Source organism: Acomys russatus, chromosome 12 (assembly GCF_903995435.1).
Source record: "Acomys russatus chromosome 12, mAcoRus1.1, whole genome shotgun sequence".
NCBI classification, from domain to species: Eukaryota; Metazoa; Chordata; class Mammalia; order Rodentia; family Muridae; genus Acomys; species Acomys russatus.
Window position 1 is genome coordinate 46,835,895 of NC_067148.1, and position 27,480 is coordinate 46,863,374.

Below are 27,480 nucleotides of genomic sequence, written 5' to 3' on the forward strand. Positions count from 1 at the left end.
AACCCCAGAGGCAGCAACATGAATCCTCTGACTTCCATCCAGGTCTTTTCTTCAGGCCTGTGTTGTCCTGGTTGCGAACCTGATATATGAGGTTTATATAGAACTAACATTGGGGTGGAGAAGGGGGTGGCTGCTGGCAAGGGAAACCGATTAAAGTATGAAGCTTTCTTTTGCAAAAACAACTAAAAAATAATCACCCTTGGTTTTGAGTAGATCTTTTCAGCACTGAGTATCAAATTTAGACCTTGCGCTCCGCTATATCCTAAGCTCTTCTTTTCTTAATTAGAAATAGTATCCACAATAGCAAGTCATTTTTGTTGGTGCTCAATGACGGATTCCTTTAGTATTGGAAGCAGATTTGTTAGGAACCTGCACAGGTGGAATTAGCCACTGTGATATAAGATGTATGAAATACTTGAGCTCCCAGTAAATGCGTCAGTGAGTTTAAAACTCTCACTAACAATATCTGATGCTTATTAAATGAAACTCTGCTTAGGTTACTATAAGTAATGTGCTAAGTGATTCTTGTTTGTAGAATAAAATTTAAGGTTTTTGATACATAAGCCTTTGTCAATAGCGTGTTATGACATTTCGTCATGTCTAGTTGGCACTTTGGTTAAGAGAGCTGGGTCTTTTCTCTGAAAACATCATCGAATAATACAATCACAGTCATAAGTTGTAATGTTAAAAGCCAATGGTACTAACAAATTACCTCCTAGAATTCTTATTCTAAACTGAAAATGTGCTGTCAATGTTGATGTTTCTGAGGCGGGAGGGTAGTGGGACTCAAAGAACATAACTATCCTACATTCTATCAGCTCAGTAACTCACTGTGACAACCTATGCTGGAAAGGTGGTATAATGTAAAACCTAATTTCACGGTAAAGCTGCTTTTAATTTCAAGAGTTTTAAACAACTAGTCCCAAAGTCATCACATACATTTGATTAGTTTAAATTTTTCTGCTGTAAACTTCTCAAATAAGCTCAAACTATTGACAGTAAAATCAAAGTAGAACTAGTTATGGAAATAATTTTTAAAACATCAGCATGAGCCGATGGTGGTCACACAGACTTGTAACCTCAATACATTAGGTAGAATGCCGGGGGAATGAGGGTCAACTGTCATCCTCAGCTACGTGAGTTCCAGTGCAGCGGGGGTATGTGAGGCCCTGTCTTATAAAAAGCAAAAGAAACAAAAACTGATGTTTTAATTGGTGTGTGTGCACCTATGGGTTTTTTTTTCCAGTATGAACTTTTAGCTACTTGTTGTTGGTTAGTATGCTTGTTACCTTTCGGTGATTGCATAGGTAGACAGAAATAAATAAGAATCTGTGTGGTTTGAGGCTTTTTGTGAACTTTAAAGGCACTGGCCTCTTCTGTTTTCCATTTTTTGTTTGTTTGATTTTTTGTTTTGTTTTGTTTTGTTTTTTTCATTATAACAAAAATAAGAATGTGTACATGGACAACAAACACTCGGGTGTGGAACGTGGGCTTCCAGCCATGGTCCACACAGGCTAGATGATGCGCCTTGCCACAATGTCCATCCAGACATAAATAAGCCAGTTTTCCAAAACAATCTCCTTTTTCCCTTTTATCCTTCATTGTCTGCTTTGTTTGGATCCCCTTCCAATGAAATAGTAGACACAACTACGCTCTGACTTTGAAACGACACCTCGGTTCCTGGCGGTGGTGGCTTATACAGAACTATTGCAAGTCCGTTGAAGAATATGGTGATAACTTTACAAGTAACACCTAAATACAAAGTTAAAAAAATAAAAATAAAAAACCAGTCATGCATTTGGACATTTACTGATCAATAAAAACACTCCACACTGTGTAATTCTTCATATTAGAAACTTCCTATTTTACTGTGAATAATTATAAGGCACGGTAATTCTATAGTTCCAAATTTTAAACCACAAGAGAGCATGTGTGTGGTAGCACACACCTGTAATGACAGTATTCAGGTGCCAGAAGCAGGCGCTTCCCATGAGGCCAACCAGGGAACTACAAGGAATTTCTTGGCAGCTGAAATAGCAAGACCCTATCTCAAGTTACTATTATTAATGGTAATAAAATGTATGCAATTTAATGACCATGCATTTATTTTCTTCCTAAACACTAAAAATAAAAATATGAAATACAAATTATTCTATTCTCGAGAATAACTACAAAAATTAGCACTATGTGTTTCATGTGGGAGCCAGAAATTCCTTAACTAATATTCCTTTGCCCATTTTTGTTTTCCTTTTTGAGACACTATTTTGCAATGTGGCTGAGACTAACATATACATGTGTGATACATGTGTGTATGACATATATATGATATGTGATATATATATATAGAGAGAGTGTGTGTGTGTGAGAGAGAGAGAGACAGAGAGACAGAGACAGAGAGAGAGAGAGACTCTAACTCATTCCTAGCCCAAGCTGCCAGATTGGACTCAAGGTCATGCATATTTGCACACAGCCCCCAAGTTCTAGGCTCACAGCTGAGTGCCATCATGGCCAGCTAAGAGTTTTCTATATTCAGATATTATAATGTCTTACACTGATTGATAGGAAATGTTTACCTGTCAAGTTGTTACATACTTATATGTATACTAGTGTCCTTAATCATATTTAGTTTATCACTTAACCGGGAATGTATAAACTACCATCAACAAAATGAATTAAAGATCACAGCTAAACCTCTGAACTGTGAAACTCTTCTTGCAGCTGCAGCACATTCCCCTACCATAATTGTACATAGCTTTCTGAGCCCAGACACCCATATAACAGTTATTCCACAGAGTTTTTCAAGTTCTCTTTTATCTTTTTGTATACTTTCCAAAAATTTGAGAGAAATTTGTCCTAAAAAGGGGCATGACATGATATGCAGAAAGTGACAATCTTAGTCTTCTGATCAGAAGACTGAAAACTGCAGAGGCCATTCGCAGCCTCCGAGATCATATTGAGTAACTGCTTTTAGCTTCATGACTGCAGAATGGCCCCACAGGGTAGCCTGAGCATCCCGCCAAAACTAGGCCACAAGTCACTAGGAGTGATTCACGTTAGCTTACTCTACAAACAGCAAGATGTCAACTTACTTATGGCTACCAGCATATGGGCCATCCTGATGTTGTCGTAAATCCAACAAGCTCCTTTTGTCCCACATTCATTGACATCCCACAGAATACACGTGCTGTCTATCGTGACACCAAATATAATTGGGCCAGGTATTGTGCCTAGAGGAATTAAAGGCAAAATGAAAATAAGTAAAGATTATAACTTATTATTATTATTATCAGATTATACCTTTTTATCGTATATATGTATACATGTATGTGTATATATAATAATAAGTTATAATTACAAACAGACTTTATATTAGCCAATTCATATGCAAGTCAAAATGTTTTAAATAATTATTTGTAGTTAAAAACTTTCAGAAAACCATTACTCTAGCTTTTTAAAATGTTAGTTTAGTAAATATTTTAGTTCATCACTTCTATAAGCTAACAAATGAATCCATCTTTGAAATTGGCTATGGTATTTACAAGATAAAAATTTGTTTGTTTGTTTGTTGTTTGTTTTTGGTGAAGAAAGCAGCCTGGTAAACTACTGTATACACTGTCTGTACATTGTGCCTGTATATACATACTTTAGTGTGAACACACGTGTATAATGTAATGTGAATATACATATGAGTGAACACGTCAGCACACAAACATATAGAGGAGAATTTCTTACACATACAAGGAAGCACTGAGCATCCACATGTAAATCATTCTCCCCACCTTTATATATTCAACACTAATGATTTCAAACAAATGAAGACTATTTCAAAAATTCATTCTGAGTACCCTCAGTTATTAAACGGCAGGTGGTGAGAAAAATTATATGCTGAGAACAATAATTTATATTTCAAGTAAATCAGATATTCTCTTTAATGTTATGGCTTCAGTGGGACTGGAAACCGATAACAAGTCGCACAGGCGAGGTGTAAGTCACTACATCCTTGTTCCATGTGACCAGTGCTACACCCTGAATGTTAGAAAACAGCTTTCTCCACCAGCAGCTCGGCATTACTTATCCTTCATCGTCCACTTGATGTGTAACATATCTGAACAGATCAATAACACTACTGAACCAAAGTAGCACATACTAATATTTTATTTAAAAAATATATACCTATCAGTCGAAGCAACATGAACTGCACTCCCAGTGCTAGAGACCGCTGCCTGTGATTGACACACCTGCAAATATATCCAAAGCAAATGAGGAGGGGAAACGTCAGGGTATATATTAACTATAGCCATACTTTCACATAGACATCAGTTTAGCATTTCTACTCAAGTAAATGTTGTTTGTAATAAAATAGTTGTATAATCTTACAAGTAAATTATCATGGGATAACAAAAGAAAAATATTATCAATAGTAAAATGTTACAAATAGCACCAAAAAATCACTAGGGTCTGTGCGTTTCAACAAGTTACAGTGGGGGGGGGGGGGGGGAAGCACTTGATTTCAATATTTATCTTTCATAAAATCCCTAAACAAAACAGTCATGGGTGGATTGAACCTCAGCAAAATAAAAGTCGCAGATGACAAAGATTACAGGTAACACAGTCAACACCCGGGATTAGGAACAGGAAAGAATGTCCATTCTCAGATGTGCACCCTCAGTGTTCAAAATTCTGTCCAGAGGAATTTGGTATCAAAACAAAATAACAAAAAAAAAAAAAAAAAAAAAAAAAAAAAAAAGAAAAAAAAAAGAAAAGAAAAAAAGAAAGAAAGAAAAGATATACAAACTGGAAAAGAAGAAATTGCCTATTTTTGGGTGGCATAAACCTTTCCATGAAGAGAACTACCCAAATCAATAAATGAAGTTAATAAATTTGACAATCCCAAATCAACATTATCAATCAGTTACATTTCTACACATTATGAAATATGGATAAAGAAATATAAGGGGAAAAATCCCACTTACAGTAGGATCAAAAAGTAATTAAATATCTGGAATTAAACAAATGGAATAAATCTTTGATATCACAATGATGTAAAACTGACATTGGAAGATGACACACATAAAAAGAAACATCCTAATATTCACGAATCAAAACAATGCTGTCAACATGCCCATAGCATCCAAGGCAATTAGAATGAAATCTCCATCAAAATGCTAATGAAACTGTTGAAAAAAATAGAAAACACAATCCTAACATTCATATGGAAAAGACCCAGAATAGCTGTACCAATTTTGGCCAATAAGAACAAAGTTAGAGGCATAATTACCCGATTTTAAACTATAATAACAAAGCTATAATAAAAAAAAAGTCTGTGTCTGACATAAAAATGTACACATAGATCAATGGAACAGATACACACACACAAAGAGAGAGAGAGAGAGAGAGAGAGAGAGAGAGAGAGAGAGAGAGAGAGAGAGAGAGAGAGAGAGAGAGAGAGAGAGAAAACGTTGTACTGAGATGAACCAGACAAAAGAAACAACTATGATTTCATGTTCTGACTCAGATCTGGAACCAGAAGTATCAGCTTCATTTATAAGTAAAGGAGAGTGAGCAGGCTGGGAAGATGGCTCATGGGTAAAGGTGCTTGTTGTCAGAAGTTGTAACCTGAGTTCAATTCCCAGGAATAATAGTTAGAAGAAAAAAAGTGATTCCTAAGAGCTGTCACCTGACCTCCTTGCACAAAGCATGGATTACTTGTACACATATACATGCACACAAATAAATAAAAATAACTTTAAAATGTTTTTGAGGAGTAGATGGTAAAATGGTGATTATAGTTTCCAAAGTAGAGGAAATAGCTCAATTCTGTCACAGGCTGCAGAGTTTTGAATATGCAGCTTAAATTCTGAAGATGAAATGCATAGTGTGGACTATACAATACTGTGTTGTACATAAAGGAACTACATACCAAGTTCAAGATCAGCCTGGCTATGTGAGACCCTGCATTGTCCCCTGATCCCTCCTCCAAACTTGTATTATGTATTTGAAATTAACTAAGGGTAGAAGTTACTTATTCTTAATATATGTGCACATACACATTAAAGGTGACCTGTGAGATTATGGATTAGCTGGTGGTAATAATTTCACATTGTATGTGTATTCCGATATATTTAATAGAAAATGTAAATGCAAATTTAATTGACTAGTCATTGCAATGAGTCTGGAAAGCAATTAAAATAAGCTAGCATTTGTCCTAAAACCCACCTTTTTAGGCAGGAATTATAGTATACTTCTGTTTAAAAAATTTTTTTTGAATATCACTATTAAATATACTTTAAATACTATCAGTTCTTCTAATATTGAGACTGAAACTACACATAACAGGATAAGGATATAAACTGAGGCAATTATGAATTAAATAATATTAGTAGTTCTTTCTTTCATGACTGTTCATTGACAATGATGTGTGACATAGCACACAAGAAAGTCATGTGAGATACAGAAAAGATGACTCATCTTTACAAACATGCAGAGGGGAACAAGCTTGTAATCCCAGCACTTACAAGCCTAAGAGAAGTCTCACTGCAGGTTCAAGGCTCAATAGTACAATGCTGTCTAAAACAACAAATAACAAAAAACCACAAGTACAAGCAAGTAAGCAGTTAAAAAGTCATTTATATAAATATATATTTTTTTTTCTCTTTGCTAAATACCTCCAATTCCCAGGTAATATTAATTATTTAATATAATTTAGAAGGCATACACTTTCCACATATTAAAAATATGAATAATAGTGGGTGAATATTAAGAACCAATGTACTAAGAAAAAAAAGCTTGTTGTTTGTGAGGAAAGATGCAGAAAACATGCAGATAAGATGAAAGGTAGAGACTCCTGTAAAACAGCATATAATAATAATAATAATAATAATAATAATAATAATAATAATAACAAGAAGAAGAAGAAGAAGAAGAAGAAGAAGAAGAAGAAGAAGAAGAAGAAGAAGAAGAAGAAGAAGAAGAAGAAGAAGAAGAAGAAGACTCCACAAATACCCAGTTGACTGCTAGCTTCTTAGCAGGTTGTAGGGAGTTGATTTGCCAGCACCCACTGTTTAATTTAGAATGAAAATTGTTGTGACTAGGTCAGACAACTCACAAATACTCACAGCTAAGCAAATCTCCAACTCACACTGGTCATGTGTGGAACCCACTGAGAGACTAACCCCATGCCTATGAAATCCGGGCGACAGTTTGACACTTTCCTACATTAGCATGTTTAAACCTCAGGCATCTGGACTTCTGTGGTGTCCAAAAATTCATGATGTGTCGGGAAGGTATTACCTGACTCAATAAAAGCCTAGCTGAACCTCTATGTCCACAACATTCTTCTGTAGAATGCTTTTATAGTTTCATAGTGCAATGCTTACCTTAATATAGACACAGTTATAGGAGTCCCTGCCATAAAGGTAAAGATAACTGTAATGAAGAAAATGCCAAGAAATATGGGCAAATTTGCACACTGAGTTTTACATTTTCCAGCTTTAGCTTCAAAATCAATACTTTCTCCAGCAGATGTGATTTCTACTTTCCTTTCAATACAAGAACAATTATAATATTCCTGAAATTTGAACACAAAGAAGTGAAAGTTGTTGTTTACTTTGAAAATATATCTGTGTCGTTTTGTCACTGTCTTAAGCTACACACACAGTCAGTTGTGCTGAGGGTCATTAATCCTAAGAAATTAAGGAAATAGTAACAAGCCACGTGTGCCAACTGCATTTGACTCTGTTGCTATAAGTGCAACTTGTAGCCTATTAATGGCTCATGACATAAAACAGCTTGCCAATAATATGACAGTTACACACTTTCTCATGTTCTGCATACATTACTTTCAGTAGACCATAATTGCCCAGATAATGTCTTCCTGCTAGCTCTTCTTTTCCATTATAAGGGGTGCAGCGGCCTCCATGCTGACAATCTCATCATGTGCGCCAGTTTGATAGAACAAACACTTTAATTTTTGCTAACTGCCACAGTAAAAGTACCATGTATCCACTACAACTTTAATAAAATGCTGCTTTTAGCCCCAAAATTTTAAAGACAATTTTCTGAACTTCTGAGCTACTTCACAGGAAGCACGGTATCCTTTTTATAGCATGTTTAGGATAACAAGAGGGAGTTACTGCATAGAACATATTAATTATTTCCCATGTCCTTACATGTAGACATAGATGTATGTTATATTGTGAAAGGCTAAATGACCAAAAAAAAAAAAAAAAAAACACGCTTTGTGTTTGTCTTTATAGAAAAAAAATCAGCTATTTAGAAACTGTATTAGCTCCTAAAGGCATTGTATATCTCTTTAATTTATCCTTTTTACACACTTCAAACTTCAACAAAATCATAGTGAGATGGGGAAGTCAAACAAAGTGGTGCTCTCGTTGTTGTGAAGGGTAGATTCTTTCTGTGTCTTAAAGCATTCTAAGATTGGCCGTGCCAATTTGGGAGGTGCAAATATGCAGCCAGTCCTCCAATATGCATTGATCAGATGGACATATAGAAACAAGGCCATTCAACCATAACACTTATGACATGTGAATGCGTGTCACAGAACAGGTATGGAGGTATTGTGACAGCTGGTGAGAGTCTGTACCTCTACCATGTGGGCTCTGGGATTCAAACTCAGCTTTTTATGCTCAGCAGCAGGAACTTGTGCCCGCTGACGGATGTTTGGGGGTCCAGCCCGAACACCTTAAGAATAGAAAGTGATCACAGGATTTTTCTGTCTTTCTCTAAATGTATAAAGAGTAAACAATGTAACAATGCTCTCAGCCAATGTCATTTTTGTATTTGGGTCCCAGACAGAAAATATTAATGTTGCTGGAAAATGCACAGATGTTTATTATTTTATTATATGTTTACTTTTGTCAATCTGAAATAGTTCATAATAAAAGTATGTCTTGGGCTGTAGAGATGTCTCTCAACAGTTAAGAGCACTTGCTGATCTCAGAGGATCCAGGTTCAATTCCCGTACCCACCAAGCCAGCTCCAGAGGAACCTAACATCCTTTTCACTTCCTCAGACCATAGGCACACACATGGTACACTTCCTACCTACAGGAAAACACTAGTTACTCTCTCCCTTTGCTGGTGGTTCTGACTCCACTTTGCTGCCAAGCTCACTTGGAGGACGTTGATTCCTGGCAACTGACAAGCCACTAAATTCTGTCAAGGTGCTTGAAACTAAAGCTTTACAACATAACTAGAGTAAGCAGCCTTCCCTTTGCAGGCTAAAATCTCAAGTTCTCTTACATTGGTCCTTTCTTTTCTTAAATGGTGCCTCACTAGGTTGTGTTTCAGATGCAGAGCTCTACCTGCCTCTGCCCCTGAATGCTGGCATAGGCGGGCTTGTGTTTTGTGCCAACACATGCATTGTACACCACCGGCCATGCTGGCTCCCATGTGAAAGACAAGCACACTGCCTACTAAGATAGCTGCTTGGATTCTCTGATATGATTTAATTATGTTTAAAAGAAATAACGTCTAGGTGAATTGATAAAAGATTAAAAAATGTATATTTGAGGCTGAATTAATGATTTGGATGTTTTACAATGTATCTGTGGTCTGTGCAATTTAATAATAATTAGTGAGTTTCCTTATATCACTGACTAGTAACCATGCTCTCTTTCTTTTTTGGGGAGGAGGGGATTTGTTTGTTTGTTTTTTGTTTGTTTGTTTGTTTGTTTGTTTGAGACAGGGTTTCTCTGTGTAGTCCTGGCTGTCCTGGACTGTCCTGTTTTATAGACTGGGCTGGCCTCAAACTCACAGAGATCTACCTCCCTCTGCCTCCCCAAGTGCTGGGATTACAGACCTACGCCATTGCACGGGGCATCCAAGATTATTATAATTGAGAAAGAAACAAAACACTATAAAACGGTAATATAGCTGCCATGCTGAGTTCAGCAAGAGTGGCCTGATACACAAGGGAAGGAGTCTGAGGAGGCCAGGGCAGCTTAACCAGGAAGGTGAGACAAGCAGAGGGAAAGACCGAACAACCCACTAGGAGAGTCAAGACAGCAATCCCAACACACAGTGCTCATTGCTTCACCGAGGCTAAGAGGAAAGCGTGGCTACCTTGGGTTTCCTGTTTGAAACTGAATTTAAACAACCTGCAAAGCAGGGAGAAAAATACTGGACTCCGTTTCTCCCACAAAGCGGGTAATAATAGGACCGCAAACAGTTGCAATCCATGTTACAAGGTGCAGTCAAATTTCCCAGTTCTCCTGTTCTGTAAATAAGAAAAGGCAGAGAAGGTGAGATTTTTTTTTTTGGTGACAGGATTCTGAAGTAATAATTCCGAAGCAGTTGTGTCTTGCCACTGTATCATTTAGTCAACACATAAGTACTAGATACAGAAAACAACATGTCTGCTTTTCTGTGAGATTTAGCATGCAATTGGCCTACCTCTATCCCTGGACTGAAAGTTTTGAGAAAACGTGCTATGTTGCTCAGCTCCATGCTTCCATTACTCCACACGGGAGCTACTTATCACCTGCTTCAGACACAGTGCTTAATGAATGACTAGGTAGGGCGATGGGACAGCTCCTCTGATCAGAGTAAGCCTTCAGTGAGGAAGTTGTCAAGCAAGAGGTGCTAACAACTCTCACAAAAGAAAATAAGTATCAGGGTTTCCTGGTGACAGACAGCTCTTTGGTTCTTGTGGCTTATCCGCGGGATGGATAGCAGTATCTGCTACCCACCAGCTACAAGTAGCTTTTCCTTAATTACGACAATGAAAACAAATCTTGGAATTTGCAAACATCCTTGCCAAGTAGGGAACATTTTTAAATCAAAAAGGTGAGTACACTCAAGTTGTTTACCACATTCCGATCACCGAAGAATCTCTTTCTTTGCAGAAAGTCAATTTCCTGAGTTCAGACCTGCTGTTTTGTTTCTACCCTCCCTTCCTGCCTGGGAGAAGTCAAATACGTTCTCATACTACAGGGACCTAGAAGCCATAATAGAAATGGTCATGGAGGTTCCAATATAAAGGCTTACTCTAATCAAAGGTGCTCCCTAGTGCTTCGCCCGTTCATTCATTCAGTCACTCACTCACTCGTTCACTCATTCATTCAATAATGTGTCTGAAGCAGGTGACAGCTAGGACCTGTGATGTCTAATGTGAGCATGACGCTGAACAGGATAGCATCTTTCTTCAAAGACCTCAGTCTAGGGATAGAGGTAGGTTCACTGTATGCTAATCTGCTGCCTGTGCTTTACTGATATCTACAGATGCCGTTTAGAAACCCCAAGGCAGGACAAATAACATAAGAAAAATGGTTGGAGAAAGGAGATCCTAGAACCTGCTTCCTAGGTGAGTCTTACAGATAAGCAAAACTTAGCCAGACACTGGGTTACTGGAAGAGGAGCAATGAGACAAGAGATACGGAAATGGTATCTGTAGCAGAAAATGGAAAGGTATGTTCCTGTAAGAAGTCAGGATCTAGAATAACGGTGGCTTCAGGGACCTTGTTAAAAAAATTAATGAAGTTAACTAATAAACAAATACATGCTACATTCAGCGATGATATTGTCAAAATCTCCTCAAAAATGTTTTCATATGTGCATAGAATGTTTGGACGCGTGAATACACATTTTTGCACATGTGCCTGAGCTGAACAACAAGTGGCCTCCCTGATTACCCTTTTAACTGAGACAAGACCTCTCACTAACCCCAGCGATCTCTGGTCTAGCTAGATAGCCTGCTCGGCAGATCCATAGGCTCTATCTTCCTTGGTAGGCAAAACATGTAAACCAGCCAACACATTTAAGTATTTGAAAACAGTCTACAAAACTGGAAAGTGGTGCTCAGGTAGTAGGCAGGGAAGGTTTTGAAGGAGGTGGATTGAGGAGGGAGGAGGTAGAAAACAAGTCAGTGGAAACGGAAATCAAGAGCTAAGGTTCTCAGCGCTTGGAAACAGTGTGGCAGGAGTAGTAGGGGCACTTGCCACCAAGCCTGATGGCCTGAGTTCAGTGTTTCGAGCCCACATGGTAGGAGAGAACCAGTGCCCACAAGCTGTCCAGACCTAAACTTACATACATGCATAACAAATAGTGCAAAAGACCACCCACAATCTGTCCTTCTGAACAGAGTATCTTCTCGTGCACCTGTGCCCTACAAAGTGCTATCATGTGGGTCTTTTATTACACAAAAAAAACTTACAGTGGACCACAAAGACTATAGAAAATCCATCCTTGCAACCCAAGCTAGTAATATAAAATTAACAATAGTTTCAATTTAAAATTTCTGGTACTTCATTGTCACATTATTTCTAAGCACATATTGAAAATACTTAAAGTGTAAGATAGCATTATGCAAAGCACAGCAGGAATAATGAAAAAGCTTTTTGCTTAATATCAAGCTCCTATCAATTTATCTGTATTTTAAGTCATGTGATGCATGTCATGTGATGAAGAGGAAAAGGAAATGTAAGTTATTATTGAAAACTTCTAAATGCTTATGAAATATATATATATTTCTTCTTTCCTTACTCTATTTCTTCTTTTTCTTTTTTTTTATTTATTTTTATTTTTTATTTTTAATTTTTTTTTTCTTCTTCTGAGATAGGGTCTCTTTAAGTAGTCCTGATGGTCCTGGGACTTGTTATGTATATCAGGTTGGCTTCAAACTCTTAAGAGATCCACCTGCCTCTGCCTCCCAAGTGCTGGAGTAAAGGCAGGCACCACCACACATGGCTTCTAAGGTATATCTTCAACATTTCTAGGCTTGTTTTTTTCTATTTCCAGACATGTTATCCAAACTCCACTCAAAATGCTAGCTGAAGGTAGCCTTTACTTCCAGCATCTTCTATGTACCCAGTAGTGTGCCGTCCTCTCCTTCCCCACTGCTGTGCAACCGCTGTTCCTCTTCCTTTGGCAGGTAGTTCACCCTTTCTCCTTTTGCTCCTTCTCAGCTTCTTAAACCTTTACACTCTGTCTGCTTTTAGATCACATGCCTTTCCTAGTCCAATAAAATTGAAAAGTCCTCCTTTTGCCCGGCAGTAGTGACACAGATCTTTAATTCCAGCACTCAGGAGGCAAAGGCAGGCAGGCAGATTTTTGTGAGTTTGAGATCAGCCTGGTCTACAGGAGTCCAGGAAAGCCAAGGCTACCAGAGCTATTATTACACAGAGAAACCCAATCTCAAAGCAGCAACAACAACAACAAAACGAAAACAAAAAGAAAGAAAGAAGAAAGGACTCCTTTTGTGAATGCTACGGAACTTTCTCGAGCTCCAGTTACCGAGCCCATTATTCATTTAGTTTTTTGTTTTTCCAATCTCTGTTTTAGAGTAAGAATTTGCTGCCTCTGTAAGAGGAAGTTGAACATATTTTGACTAAACGTAATGGAGCTTAACCAAACACTGATTTAGAACATTCTGCATCATATTAACGTAAATGAATGACAGACATGTGATTATAACTACAAATCAAGATTATTGTTTTTGGAAAAAATTCCTAAACAAATTTAATGTCACGTGAATACAGTATTACACAAAATTATGGAATCTCATACCTATGGTGATACCTCCCTCAAAAGCCACAAACACAGAGTGAAACAATTAAAACAGCACAATGAAGCGCCAAGGAACAGCGCTGTGACCTTTCACATGGCTGGTCTATTACTGGTGGCTTAGGACATCACAGTAAAACAAACCTGGCCAAGAAAACTGCTTAGAGGGAGAAACCTGTCTGCAGCACAGAACAAGAAGTTATTTATTTCTCTAAAACAAATACAAACTTCAAAGAAAATAGACCAATAAATATGATGCAGGCTTAGTTGTCTTTTAATGTATTTTTAGTATGCTTAGCAACCCAAATAAGAGAGTTTTATCATAAAGAATAACTCCTTTTAAAAAATATTTTAGTTAATAGGAGAGACAGGATGTTAAATTCTCTCTAGGATGTTGCCATAGTCTACTGTTTGTAGCCATAACAAAATACCCGAGGTGAACAATTTAAAAAGATAGAGAAGTGCTAGAGGAAGCGGGGTCTGCTTGGCCTCTGATAATAGACGAGGATATCCTAGAACAAATGAGACATGAGGATATCCCAGGACAGGTTACAGAAGACAAGCTAGCTTGGATGTTTCTTTTTAGAAAATCATAAACCTGGTGCTCCTACTTATTTCGTAAACTACTTTTGTCCAAGTGCCATTAGTACATGGATCTGGGGACCGTTCCTCACAGATGAGCCTTTGTGGAACGTATTCACACTACGTGAGTCCTTCCAGACGATCGCTCAGTTTTATTCCTACTTGGATCCCTGAGCCAAACACACTGTCCTTAAAGTGCTTCCTTAATTAACACCTACAGCTGTCAAAGGGGCACTAAATACTCAAATTAAAACAAACAAGCAAAAGACAAAATCCCACACAGTGTTACACTCAAACAAACAAAGGTGTCTAAATTTTTTAAAAGGCAATTCCTAATCATATATTTTGAGAAAGGAAATACTAATAAATGCATACATAATATCTGACATTAATGTAAAAAAGCAGTGAAATATATTTACCCATTATACGATTCAGACACACCAGCAAATGGCTCATTTTCACATTTTGCATAAATAAATACAAAACTCAGCATAAGTGCTGCTCCGGATGTAAACAATGCAAACTTCATTGTATTTTTACACTTCATTTTGAATTTTGAAACAAGAACACCACCTAAGATTTGACCAAGAGCAGCTCCAGGGATTAAAACAGCCCCTAATGAGAAGTGAGATAATGAAAAACACAGTTATACTTAGGAACCCACACTGACAGCTGGCAAACACCTAAACCAGCACCAGAAAGGCTCCCAGAGATAAAAGCATTCACCAGACAAAAACACATGTGCAAAAAGTGTTATGGGTACAGTGGAAGGCTAATAAAAGTGTTACCCTAATTAATATATTCTTCTTAGCCCAGTTTTGTCTGTGTTAAGTTGTCTGTGTTGAAGTCAGAACACTGACTTCATAGAATCAGAAACTTCTACCAAAACTGTGGGCTATCCAAACTGACATCCTCTCCCAATAAAAAAACAATGCACTTAAGTAGAATCAATAGGCTAAGTGATAACGAAAATAAAAGCTCTTACCTCCGAGGGTAGCTGCAAAGCTGGATGTCAATCCGAATTGATTTTCTATAAATTTAGGTAAGAACGTGGCAAATCCCGTAGTAACTAAAGCTTCAGAAGTAGTTGATAGAACCAAACATATAAAGACAGTATTCCTCATCAAATTCTAAGGAAAAAATACAGTCCAAGTGAATACTTGTGATTACAGTGCAAAGTGCAGCAATGAAATGCGAGCACTTAACGAGAGTGTTCCCTCTGGCAGGAAAATGTAATTGTTGTTAATACACACACACACACACACACACACACACACACACACACACACACTCAAGGACATTTATATGAGGAGCACCCAGAGAACTGACAGCTGACTCACTAAGAGGGTCATTGTGCCCTGATTGCCCTCAAAGGGCCAGCAGAGGAGGTCAAAGGCCATTTGTGAAGGTTCCCTTTCCTAGGGTTAGAGTAAATGTCTATACTATAAATCTACATTTTATTAGACTTTAAAAAATATATTTAGATCCCTGTGTCCACCACATGGGGAACTTGAAACTGAGATGCACGAATGTGGTTTGACAATTAAGGACTCAGTAATTAAGAACCTTAGATATAAAGTTAAGTAACTTTACATAGGTACCTACCTCTTCTCTCATAGTCTTAGTGCGTAAGCCATACACACCAAATTTCGAGATACTACGGTCAGATGAGAACAGCAGGGGTGGCAGTGTAGTGACGAGCACAGCTGCCTCCTAAGAATACCTGAAAACGTTCACATACCTACACAGGGGAGGAATGCTAACACCGGGAAGCTCAACTTTCAGTAGAAAGGAGGAAATAGCAACCAGAAACTACCAAGAATAAGGAGGGGTGACATAAAGCCAGCCAAATTCAGTGACATCTGATCAATGCCTGAAATAAGGGAAATAACATGGAGTGACAGGCTATATGCTAATGAGGAATCACTGATTATTTACACTGTCAATGAAATTTAAAAAAAAAAAAAAATGCTCTTTCAATTATTCCAATCTGGAGCTCAAAGGGCAACAAAATCCAATCTGAAAAGTTACATAGAAAAGTTTTAATAATAATAGTTAAGAAATTAAGTTATAAAATGATATGAGCGTGCATATGTGTTTGCTTAAATATGTATGTATGTACTTACTTGGGTAAGTACTGTGTTCCTATGAGACACACATACAGAGAAAACTACTATTTTACCTTTACAGCAGTTGGAAAATCTTTAATACTTTTCCCAAAATTTTCATCTATCTGTTGGAAGGAGGTGCTATTATTTTGATGAGTCTGGGAAGTTTTGCCAGCTTGAATTTTTGCTGTCCCTAGGGGTGGGGTGGAGGGACAAAAATAAATGTGTTTGTGTTACAATTTCTCATTTCACTAATTGGTTTAAATATGTTTACTCTTTAACTGATATACACCCTATGCACATGTAAATTTCACTAGAATTTAGCTTTTTTTCTGTTAATAAAATTGTAGTAGAGCTGTGCTAAAGGCACATTGTGTCCATTGATGGTCACAAAGGGCAGCCAGGTGCTATGGCTCTGCTGTATAATCTCAGCACTCAGCAGGATATTTCAAGAGGATTGGCATGAGTCTGGAGCCAGAGTCAGCCTGAGCTATAATGTAAGACCTTGTCTAAAAATTAAAAAAAAAAATACCAAACCAAACAAAATATCCACTAGCGAACAAAGTTCCAATCTGTCTAAACATTAATGTTTAGCCAGTGAATTTTAATTTAATGACATAGTTTTGCTCCCAACACATATTTTTTTTTTCATTTCATGTCTCATAACAGTCTGTGTTTATTCTGAAAAGGGATTTTGGCAGTCTTAACAGATTAAAATACATGCATCGCTGTCTTCCTTTGTTTACTAAAGGGAAGGATAGACACATGCTTGGAAGATGAAGTAATATTTGCTATCATTGCGGCCCTTTGTTTTAAACCACAGCAGCTCTGTGAAGAAGCCTTAGAGAAAAGCATCATGATGTGGTGTTATAATGGGATAGCTCAGCATGGGAAGAAACCAGAGTTGACTTGCCTACAGTGTATCAAGTGACCTTCTGTCCACCTCCACCTTGTTCACGCACTTCCACCCACTTCCACCTACCTCCACCCACCTCCATACACCTCCAAACACTTCTGAAAGCTTTGTTGCAAATGACAATGAAAAATAAATGCCTCCAAATTTGAGTAAAATGCTCGAGAAGCAAGATCTCATAAGAGAATGAATATTCATTTCTACTAAGATTTTTTCAGACTGTCTTAATATTCAATATCATTTACAAATTAATATGTGACAGAACGAGTTTGATGATTGACAAAATAAGTAGCAGTACAGTTATCAATAATTAGCTTGAATGATTTAACACAGATTGGTCCTTAAGATCAGTGACTAACTGAACATGGAACATGAAGTAATAGTTTATTAGTGTATCTTGTATGTACATAGGACAAGAGTTAAAACACAAGGACAATTTTAGCAAACCATAGTATTTAGGTACTCACTAACTGTAAATGAGAATTAAAAAATCACAAGTCTTAATGCATCTACTAGATTTTCTCCTAAAAAGTTAGAATTCAAAGGTTGCCCTGGCAGAGCATAAATAAAGGTCTATGAAAAAACAGGGTGATATTACAGTTCTTAATAATCTTCTTGAAAACAACCAACCTAGAATTACAATAAAGCCCTCAGAACTTACATGCGATGCATTTACCTGGTAAATACTTTGGAAAACAGGAGAAAGGCATTATCAAAGACCAAGCAAAGAGCCAAGCTAAGAGAAATCCAATCCACCAAGCTCCCAACCACCGAGGGTCATCCTCAGTGACATCAGAACTATAAGGATAGAAACAAAACAAAGCAAAACAAAACAAAGAGTTAAAACTCATCAGTCTCAATTAGAGGCCAGTCATAACAGTCATATGGTATATAATTCAGGTGCAAAGTGTAGGGTTTTACTGTATCCGAAATTGTAGTGAAGCCATAGCAAAGACAACATGGTGGAGACACGCAGGTATAGATGAGGTTTAAAAATAATAGTTTGGAAAGCATCCTAAAATGGCCAACATAGAAGCATAGAGGAATGAGTCAGTGGTTAACAGCCCTGACTGCTCTTGCAGGAGACCTGGGCTCCATTCTCAGCACCAATATGGTGGCTCACACCCAGCTGTCATTCCCGTTCCCAGAGTCTGATGCCCTCTGCTGCAGTAGATGCACAGATGGTGCACAGGCACATATGCAGCGAAACATTCATACACACGGAATGGAAATTAACACATCTTTTATAAAGCAGAAAATACAGAATAAAGGCTTAAATATTTAATAGTAGATATAAACACATTTTTAATTTCAACGCATTTAGGTATTTTTTGTTGCTGTTTATTGCAAACAAAACCTCACAGCCAATCACTGGTCTATGCTAAATGTCTCATATAGTGTGCTTTAAAGAACATTTTCTTTAAATTATTATTTTGAAATGACTTATTAAAAATTTTTACAATGGTTCTCATATTTTAATATCAATAAGCCCTCCCCGCAGGCATATCACTCTGACAGTGTTCCCCTGATATTAAAATACATGATTTTAAAAACTGAGTGTCCTTTCCCAGGGACTGTCCTGCTCAATTCAGAATTGTTTGGGGAACTGACCAGGATAATATGTAACATAAGCTAACACAAAATGTGCTGTGTGCCGGGCTGGTAGTATATGCCTTTAATACTAACACTCGGTAGACAGAGGCAGGTGATCTTGGTGAATTCAAGGCTAACCTGATCTACAAAATGAGTCCAAGACAGCCAGGGCTATCACACAGAAAAACTCTGACTGGAAAAACAAACACAGAAAAAGTAAAACAAAACAAAAAAAGTGCTGTATAAAATATAAGTATTGGATACATAATATTAAGTAGTATCATTATCTTGACTGCTTTCATTATAAAAGCAACATGGTTTTTGTCTTGTTTTTTTCATAATATTATTAAAGCGATCAGAGAACCTATTCTCATTCAGATACGTGTAGGACAATTCATGTTATCTATTTGCAACTAAATGCACCGAGAAGCTATTTTTTACTAGATTACACTCTTCAATGACGCAAAGGGTATATAAAGTATTTTTTAAAATCACCAGTGATTCCATTAGATGTCCTTATTCATGAACAAATCCAGGAAGCAGTGAAGGAAACAATGTGCTCCTTGTATTTCATTTCCTGAAATCCCTCATGGCGTTCTGAGTGAGACATGGGGTTCGCGTTACAGGAACTGAATGAAAACTAAAAGAAACACAGAGTGCCTTGCCTTTGTCCCACAGCAACATCAATGTACATTTTCAGCAGCTGTCCACCCAACACATAGCCAATAGCAGGGCCCAGGATTGACATGGAATAGCCGATTCCTAGGAAAAGATGAAAGGCATCGGGAACAGTCATTTAAAGAGCTTTGCTCCACATTCTAGAAACAGGGAAGAACAATATTTTACTAAAGAAACATTTTAATGATTAAACCTGCATCAAAATTACAGAGATTTAGGAAAAAAAAATACGTGAAAGGTATCATTTGGTTGACAGTTGTGTCAAAGCACCTAAAAATAATGACTCATTATAAAAACCACTTGATTATAATAACAGTTAAACCCATAATTATAAATCCATGTATAGTGTGTAACTAACTAGTGGTGAGGTGCCACATATACTGTTTTCCTTTTAGCAGTAATTATTGCTTACAGTCTTGTGGAAGAAAACAAGGTGAAGTAAGAAGCCTTCCCACTCTGCACCCACTTAGACAGCTTTCTTTCTTTTACTCTGTAGCAGATTCTAGCACCTGGATCTGCTGCTGGGCTTTGTTTTGTTTTGTTTGTTTTGTCTTGTTTCCAGACAGAGTTTTTCTGTATAGTCCCAGGTGTCCTGGAACTCACTTTGTAGAGAAGGCTGGCCTTGAACTCAGAGATCCACCTGCCAAGAACTGAGATTAAAGGTGTGCACCACCACAACCACTCCACCCAGGAATAAATAAGTCTATTACTTAAAAGCAAGCCATTCACCCTCAGACACTATTCCTAATTAGTTCCCTCACTTTTACTAGTCATAGAGGTTAAATAGCTTATTTCTAGCTATTAGATATTTAAAATGTTGTCACATGTAACAAAACATTTACAAAATGAAATTTGCTGTATGGAGACCTTCTCAACTTTATGTGCTGCTAAATTTCTTATGTATACACCAACACACACGCAAGAATCCGTTTTCTCCTCCAACTAAGCATGCATCTCAATGGCAAAAGGACTTGGGCACCTGTTAGATCAAGTGTCTAATGTAAAGTTGGTAGTTGATGCAAGGTAATAAGAAAATCTGTATTCATCTGTCAGATACCTTAAAATACAATGTCCATGTTTTTAAATTTAGAAAATATGCTAGAAAACTTCAGGTATATAATTTATAAGTGAATACATATAAAGGATTGTGGTCAAAATAGTTTCTAGACTGAATATTAAAATGCTAAGAATGGGCTAGAAGTGTCGGCGCATGCCTTTAATCCCATGATGTAGAAGCAAGTGGATCTCTGAGTTCCAGGCCAACTTGGTTTACATAAGAGTTCCAAGCCATCCATAGGCTACATAGTTAGACCCTGTCTTAACCTTCCTCCTAAAATGTTAGATGTTAGTGATTTGTAAATTCTTTTGGTAATAGATTTTTTTTTTTTAATTCCCAATTAGATTTTCTTAAGGATTCCTTATAACTTTTGTAAAGATATAGAAATGGCTGCAGAAGCCTCTGTGTTTGGGGATATTCCCAGTGGACAAAGTCAGGACTGAGCTGCATACACTGACTTTCAGCAACTGTAGCAATGAATCCTGTATCATACAGTAATAGAGGTGCTAGAAAATTACAAAAAATACTCAGGAATAGCTTCTAAATAGAAATTTCTGTAGTGTTCTGGGGAACTGGTGTTTTGTATTGATTTTGTGTTTTCTCATGATACCTTGTCCCATTCATGTAAGATATGAGAAGTCTCTGTACTCTGAGTAAAATCTGCTGACCTGGTTCCTTCCACTCAGGAATGCCAGGCATGTTCAGTATAGACCACAATAAAAGCACTATGCATCTTAATGACTGGCAGGGTGGGGGCAGTAAACAATTAAAGTACAATCGTATTTATCTAAATGAAATGCCCATGTGTTACAACTAACTTGGTTTTGTTTGTTTGTCTTTTCTCCCTTAATGACAGGAATGGAAGCCATAGTAGGCAAGCTCTCCACCACCTCTCCCTACAAAAGGATACCAAGAGTTCACTCACCTATGTAAAGAGAAGATTTGTGTGTGGGTACAGAGTCATCAATAAAGGCTGTCCCCAAGGTGTAGAGTGGAGTTCCTCCAGTCCCCAGCAACAGTTGTCCCAAGACAAAGACATATAAGTAGTTAGAAAGCAAAGAGGTTGAAGATGCACATCCGGTGCTGTTCCTTGTTGTTAAGCAAGTATCTTCAGCAGGGAGGAAATGTGAATTTACAGTTTAGCTAACAATTTAGATATCGACTTAGCAAATTACATTCACCTAAGATATCGCTTCCAATCATTTCATTTTTGTTGCACTTAAAACAGATGAAGGCATATATATGAACAAAACAAAAAAAGGCATATAAGTTACTTGAGAAATTTTAGAAATTTCTATCATGATAAAATTTAGAATATAAAGAAATATTACTTAAGATCTGAGTCTAAGACTTTGCAGGTAACCAGTTTAACTACACCAGTGGTGATGAGGGGTCAAAACCAACCTCAGTTAAGAGGCTTCTGAGCTCATGGAGCTAATATGAGAGAAAGCTCAAACCAGAAATAAAAGAACAAACTACTAAATATCAAACAGGCAAAGGGTTCGTGTGAGAGTCAGATCTCACTCTCCACTCAGTGGTGGAGAATATCATGTTCTTCGGCTAAGTCTTGGTAGGGGTTCGAAGCTTACTGCCTATATTCTCCTTGGCTGGTACTTTAGTTTGAGGAGGACCCCAGGACCCAGATCTGCCTGTCATAAAGTTCTTCTTGTGGGTTTCCAGGACCCTGTGGATCCTACTATTTCCCCATTCTTCCATGCTACTCTCGCCTAAAGTCTCAATAGGATGTCCTCTCTTCTGACTCTCACACAAACCCTGGTGCCCCTTTTCTGACCACGTCCCCTGGATGGGGAGGTCTGGCGGCACTCAGAGGAAGGATAGCAAGTTACCAAGAAGAGACTCGATATTCTAAGAGTGTATATAGGGGGAGGAGGTCTCCCTCAATCACAGACATAGGGGAGGGGAGAAGGGGTGAAGTGGGAGGGAGGGAAGAATGGGAGGAAACAGGGGAAGGGCTAACAATCGAGATGTAATATGAATAAATTAATAAATTTTTAAAAAATTAAAAAATAAATAAAACAGGCGAAGGGAGTATAGAGTGGAGGACTCACAAGAACAAAAATACACATGATGCAATATGGATAAATATGAAAAACCTTACATCTCTAAGACTTTGGAGAGGGCTGGAGAGTGGGCTCAGTAGTGAACCAGCACTTGTACTCATGTAGGGGACCTAGGTCTAATTTGCAGTGTCCACATGGCATCTCACAAGGGCACCTTCTGACCTCCTCAGTCACCAGGCATGCATGCCATACACAGACATACAGTCAGGCAGAACATCCATGCACAGAAAATGACAAAATAATTTTAAAGATAATAAAAGACACGAGCCAAGGACAATACAGGCGGTAAACTTTAAACCCGTACCCAGATCTAGCCAATGGTCAGAACATTCTCCACAGTTGAGTGGAGAGTGGGATATGACTTTCTCACGTACTCTGGTGCCTCACATTTGACCATGTCCCCTGGAGGGGGAGACCTGGTAGCACTCAGAGGAAGGACAGCAGGTAGCCAAGAAGAGACTTGATACCCTATGAGCATATATAGGGGGAGGAAGTCCTCTTCAGGAACAGTCATAGGGGAGGGGAATAATGGGAAAATGGGAGGGAGGGAAGAATGGGAGGATACAAGGGATGGGATAACCATTGAGATGTAATAAAAATAAATTAATAAAAAATTAAAAAAAATAAAAGATATAAAAGGTAAGACAGCAAACTTAGGATAACAAAGTCATACAAAAGCATGTACACCTACATATGTGTAAACACACACACATTCCAACACCATACACACATGCATACATTTGCCAAAAGAGAAAATGTCTAGAATCATCTGTTCCATACATTCTCAGTACTATTAGTTGAGAAAACTATTGGGGCTGACTTCTAATAAGCAATTGATTTCTGATTTCCAATGTTATTTATGAGAGGAGGAGAGTATTCAGCATCTAAGTAGTTAAATTAAAGGGATATACTCACACCAGTGCTTTACTTTCAGTGTTTAACAACAAACACCACAGGGTGCTGACCATGGGTATTTAAATTATGTGGGTAGATCTTTCCCAGAAAGAGCTGACAAACACCTTGCTGCTAGAGGGCACTGAATTCCAAGGGTTCTAAAGCACCAAGAAGCTAGACAGAGAAGTACAGGGTTAGAGGTGATAAAAGATGCCCCTCAAGCCCCCCACCCTGGCTTATCACGATCTACTCTGGACTCTACCTACTAGGTCCCTATATAAAATATCAGGTTCAAAGATAAGGAACACAACCCCACCTCCTAAGAATTATCAATCATGTGTGAAAGAAGGAAATAGTAATTTTCCCTCGAGATTTAAAACACCATATGAAAGGGGGCAGTGACCAGGGCTTTGTTGGAGCTCATTAGTGGAAAGCCATTTCCTCCTGTAACCTATGGTCATTATATATATATATATAGTGTGTGTGTGTGTGTGTGTGTGTGTGTGTGTGTGTGTGTGGTGTTGTTGTTGCTGGTGTTCTTGTTCTTCTTCTTCTTCTTCTTCTTCTTTCTTCTTTCTTCTTCTTTTTCTTCTTCATTATCATCATCCTTTTCTTTGAGACAGAGTTTCTCTCTATAATTCTGGAGGTCCTAGAACTCATCTGTTGACCAGACTGAACTAAACTCAGAGATGTGCCTGTCTCTGCTTTATGAGTGTTGGCATTAAAGGCTTTAAAGTGCCACCACACTTGGCATGTAGTTTTGTTTTAAATTCGTCTTCAATTTTTTTAATCTACTATGTTATATGAGTTTTGGGGAGAGGGGGGCAGACAAAGAGATAGCAACAGAGAGAAAATTAAATTATCTCTAAAGACTAGGACTCTGGGTCGAGACTAAGATACTAAGCTGATCCAAATATTACAATGTCATAAAGTCAACTTATCTCTCATACTGTCATAAATGGTCTTTGAGTTTCTGAGTCCATTTTTTTTTTGGTCATCAAGACTAAGAAATAGCAACCAGGCCCTATGTTCTCCAAGTAACACAAAAATAAAAGATCTTAACAAGATTAAAATTTTAAACGTGATCATTACATATTACACACATGTAATTAATTACCACATTCCATTCCATTAACATGTGGACATAAACATAAACATGAACATAAAAAAAGTTCAGATTAAGACATGCAATTTAATAATAGCCACAAGAGGGAGCCCCCATATCATTTATGAATTCAGAAATCAAATACAAGTAAAATAAGGATCAAACTTTGCTCTAATCAGCCAACCAGTGCATAGTCCTGCCAATTACTAATATTGGCAAAGCCCTTAGCATGAAGATACAAGAGAATCTACACACACGTGCTCAGCCCAACCTTACCCCTAAACCCCCCATAATCTCCCCAGCCCTGGACCTCTGCTTAGGTCCACAATTCCAGGCATTTGCCCTAACAACCTAAATGCCAGGCCTTGTTTTCCCCTAAGCTCACCCTATGGCAAGAGTGGAATGGACAGCCACTGGGTGTGAGATGGGATTCTTCCTTCCCAGTCCTAGTCTCCAATGAGAACTCTAGAAAGGAAAACTCCTCTGGAAGACTGAAGATGATAGTCATCAAAAGAAACCAAAACTCTCCAATTACTGTAGCAGGTACTTTATGATAACTATGTTTTTTTTTTTTAATTAATTTATCCTTGTTACATCTCAATGTTTATTCCATCCCTTGTATCCTCCCATTCCTCCCTCCTCCACCCCCCCCCCCGCCATTTTCCCATTATTCCCCTCCCCTATGACTGTTCCTGAGGGGGATTACCTCCCCCTGTATATGCTCATAGGGTATCAAGTCTCTTCTTGGTAACCTGCTGTCCTTCCTCTGAGTGCCACCAGGTCTCCCCCTCCAGGGGACATGGTCAAATGTGAGGCACCAGAGTACGTGAGAAAGTCGTATCCCACTCTCCACTCAACTGTGGAGAATGTTCTGACCATTGGCTAGATCTGGGTAGGGGTTTAAAGTTTACCACCTGTATTGTCCTTGGCTGGTGCCTTAGTTTGAGCGGGACCCCTGGGCCCAAATCTGCCTATCATAATGTTCTACTTACAAAAGCAGCCCCACTTCCTCACTCTGTGTTTTGGTTTGTTTGAGCTTCTTATTAGTGCCTGTGTTGGTGTGAATGCGTTTTTCTTCTTCTGTCCCAACTTCCCACCTCCTAACCCCAGCTCGAAGGACTAAGAAACACTCCTGTTATTTGTTTACACCAGTGGATCCCGAGCCACCATAGACTCTCCTGGCCTGAGGAACTTAGCTCACTCCTACCTTCCTCTCCTCTAATCCCCTTTTCACTTATCCTGTTACCAGTATTTCAAACACTTCTTATGAAATGTGGCAAACATAACTAAAGATTCTCTGAGCACCTGGCTAGAGTGGGGGGGGGGGGGTAGAAGAAGGGAGGCTTTATACTAAGGGCAGCTGGTGACAGGAGCCCTAGAAAAGATGCAGGAACAATGCTTCTCCTGAAGCTGAGGAGCCACCCTCCCATATTCAAGTTCCAGGTGCTGCCTGTAACAGAAGAGGATCCAGGTGCAGGGTGCTAGCCATCTTAGTCTGCATCATTTCTAAAACACAGAAGGCAGAGTGGGAAGAGCTCACACAAAGAATCCCACAGACAACACAGCAGCGTACCTCCCTAAGGAACTAAAATCCAAGAGCCTTTGCTTGACTATCCCCCCTGCCTGGCCAGTGTTTCCTCTGAGAACTTGACCCTAACCTGGACCAAGAGTGGAATTTAACTTGAAATTTAAAAAGAGGGAGATGCCACTGCATCTACAGAAATAAAATCTACATTTAAAAAAAAACAAGTGTCCCTCAGTGGAAGAGTGGATAAAGAAACTGTGGTAAATATACACTATGGAATACTACTCAGCTATTAAAAACAAGGAATTCCCGAAATTTGTGGACAAATGGATTGAGCTAGAAATGATCATAATGAGTGAGTTAACCCAGAAGCAGAAAGACTCAAATGGTATATACTCACTTATATCTGCATACTAGCCCAAGGGGCATGTCCCACGAAAGCCTTCACTTACCAGGAAACTGGGACAGAGGGGAGGACATCCTATTGGGACTCTAGATGAGAGAAGCATGGGAGAATAGCAAAGTAGAAGGATCCAGGGGGTCCTAGAAACCTACAAGTAGAACATTATGATAGGCAGATTTGGGCCCAGGGGTCCCGCTCAAACTAAGGCACCAGCCGAGGACAATACAGGCGGTAAACTTTAAACCCCTACCCAGATCTAGCCAATGGACAGAACATTCTCCACAGTTGAGTGGAGAGTGGGATATGACTTTCTCATGTACTCTGGTGCCTCACATTTGACCATGTCCCCTGGAGGGGGAGACCTGGTGGCACTCAGAGGAAGGACAGCAGGTTACCAAGAAGAGACTTGATACCCTATGAGCATGTACAGGGGAAGGTAATCCCCCTCAGGAACAGTCATAGGGGAGGGGAAGAAGGGGGAAATGGGAGGGAGGGAAGAATGGGATACAAGGGATGGGATAGCCATTGAGATGTAACAAGAATAAATTAATAAAATTTTTTTTTAAAAAAAGCACAGTTTCATTAAGATTAACAAAGGTCTTCAGCACAAAATTATTTTCATGGAGCAGATGGAAAATGTGAGGACATTTTATAGTGAAATGAAGCAATTGAAGCAACAATTGGATGCAAAGGACGGCAAAGCGGAAACAAAATATAAGGAAAAGAACTGTGAAAGAAGAGATGAAAGCTGTGCTGTCAGGACTCGTAAAGGGAAAGTTAAAACCTCACAGACATGAAGACCAGTGGAAAGTGGCACAAAGGAAGAGCCCGGAAAGAAGGAGAGCAGGGCAAACAGGACTGGGCATGCAGCTGATAGGAGACTCCTGTGGAAATAGATCACAAAAGCAGAGTAAGGAAAAGGGCACAGGGAATGTATGGGACCTGAGATGGTGACCTAAAACAATGAGACAAAACACCCAAAGACCCAAATGACAATCACATTAACCAATAGGAATGTAAA

General features: G+C 38.5%; 1 protein-coding gene across 1 annotated transcript in view; it reads right to left on the reverse strand.

The window, feature by feature from the left end:
- Positions 1–1,588: 1,588 nt before the first annotated feature.
- LOC127196582 (solute carrier organic anion transporter family member 4C1) overlaps positions 1,589–27,480 on the reverse strand; it is a 48,350-nt gene continuing 22,458 nt past the window's right edge. The window contains exons 3-13 of the mRNA XM_051154405.1: positions 21,377–21,559; positions 19,382–19,478; positions 17,800–17,921; positions 16,285–16,403; positions 15,088–15,232; positions 14,522–14,717; positions 10,083–10,236; positions 7,377–7,567; positions 4,174–4,238; positions 3,090–3,227; positions 1,589–1,752 (exon numbers count right to left, since the gene is read on the reverse strand). Coding sequence (XP_051010362.1) covers positions 1,592–1,752; positions 3,090–3,227; positions 4,174–4,238; positions 7,377–7,567; positions 10,083–10,236; positions 14,522–14,717; positions 15,088–15,232; positions 16,285–16,403; positions 17,800–17,921; positions 19,382–19,478; positions 21,377–21,559 — 1,571 coding nt within the window. The 3' untranslated portion in view covers positions 1,589–1,591. The remainder of the gene's footprint in view (positions 1,753–3,089; positions 3,228–4,173; positions 4,239–7,376; positions 7,568–10,082; positions 10,237–14,521; positions 14,718–15,087; positions 15,233–16,284; positions 16,404–17,799; positions 17,922–19,381; positions 19,479–21,376; positions 21,560–27,480) is intronic.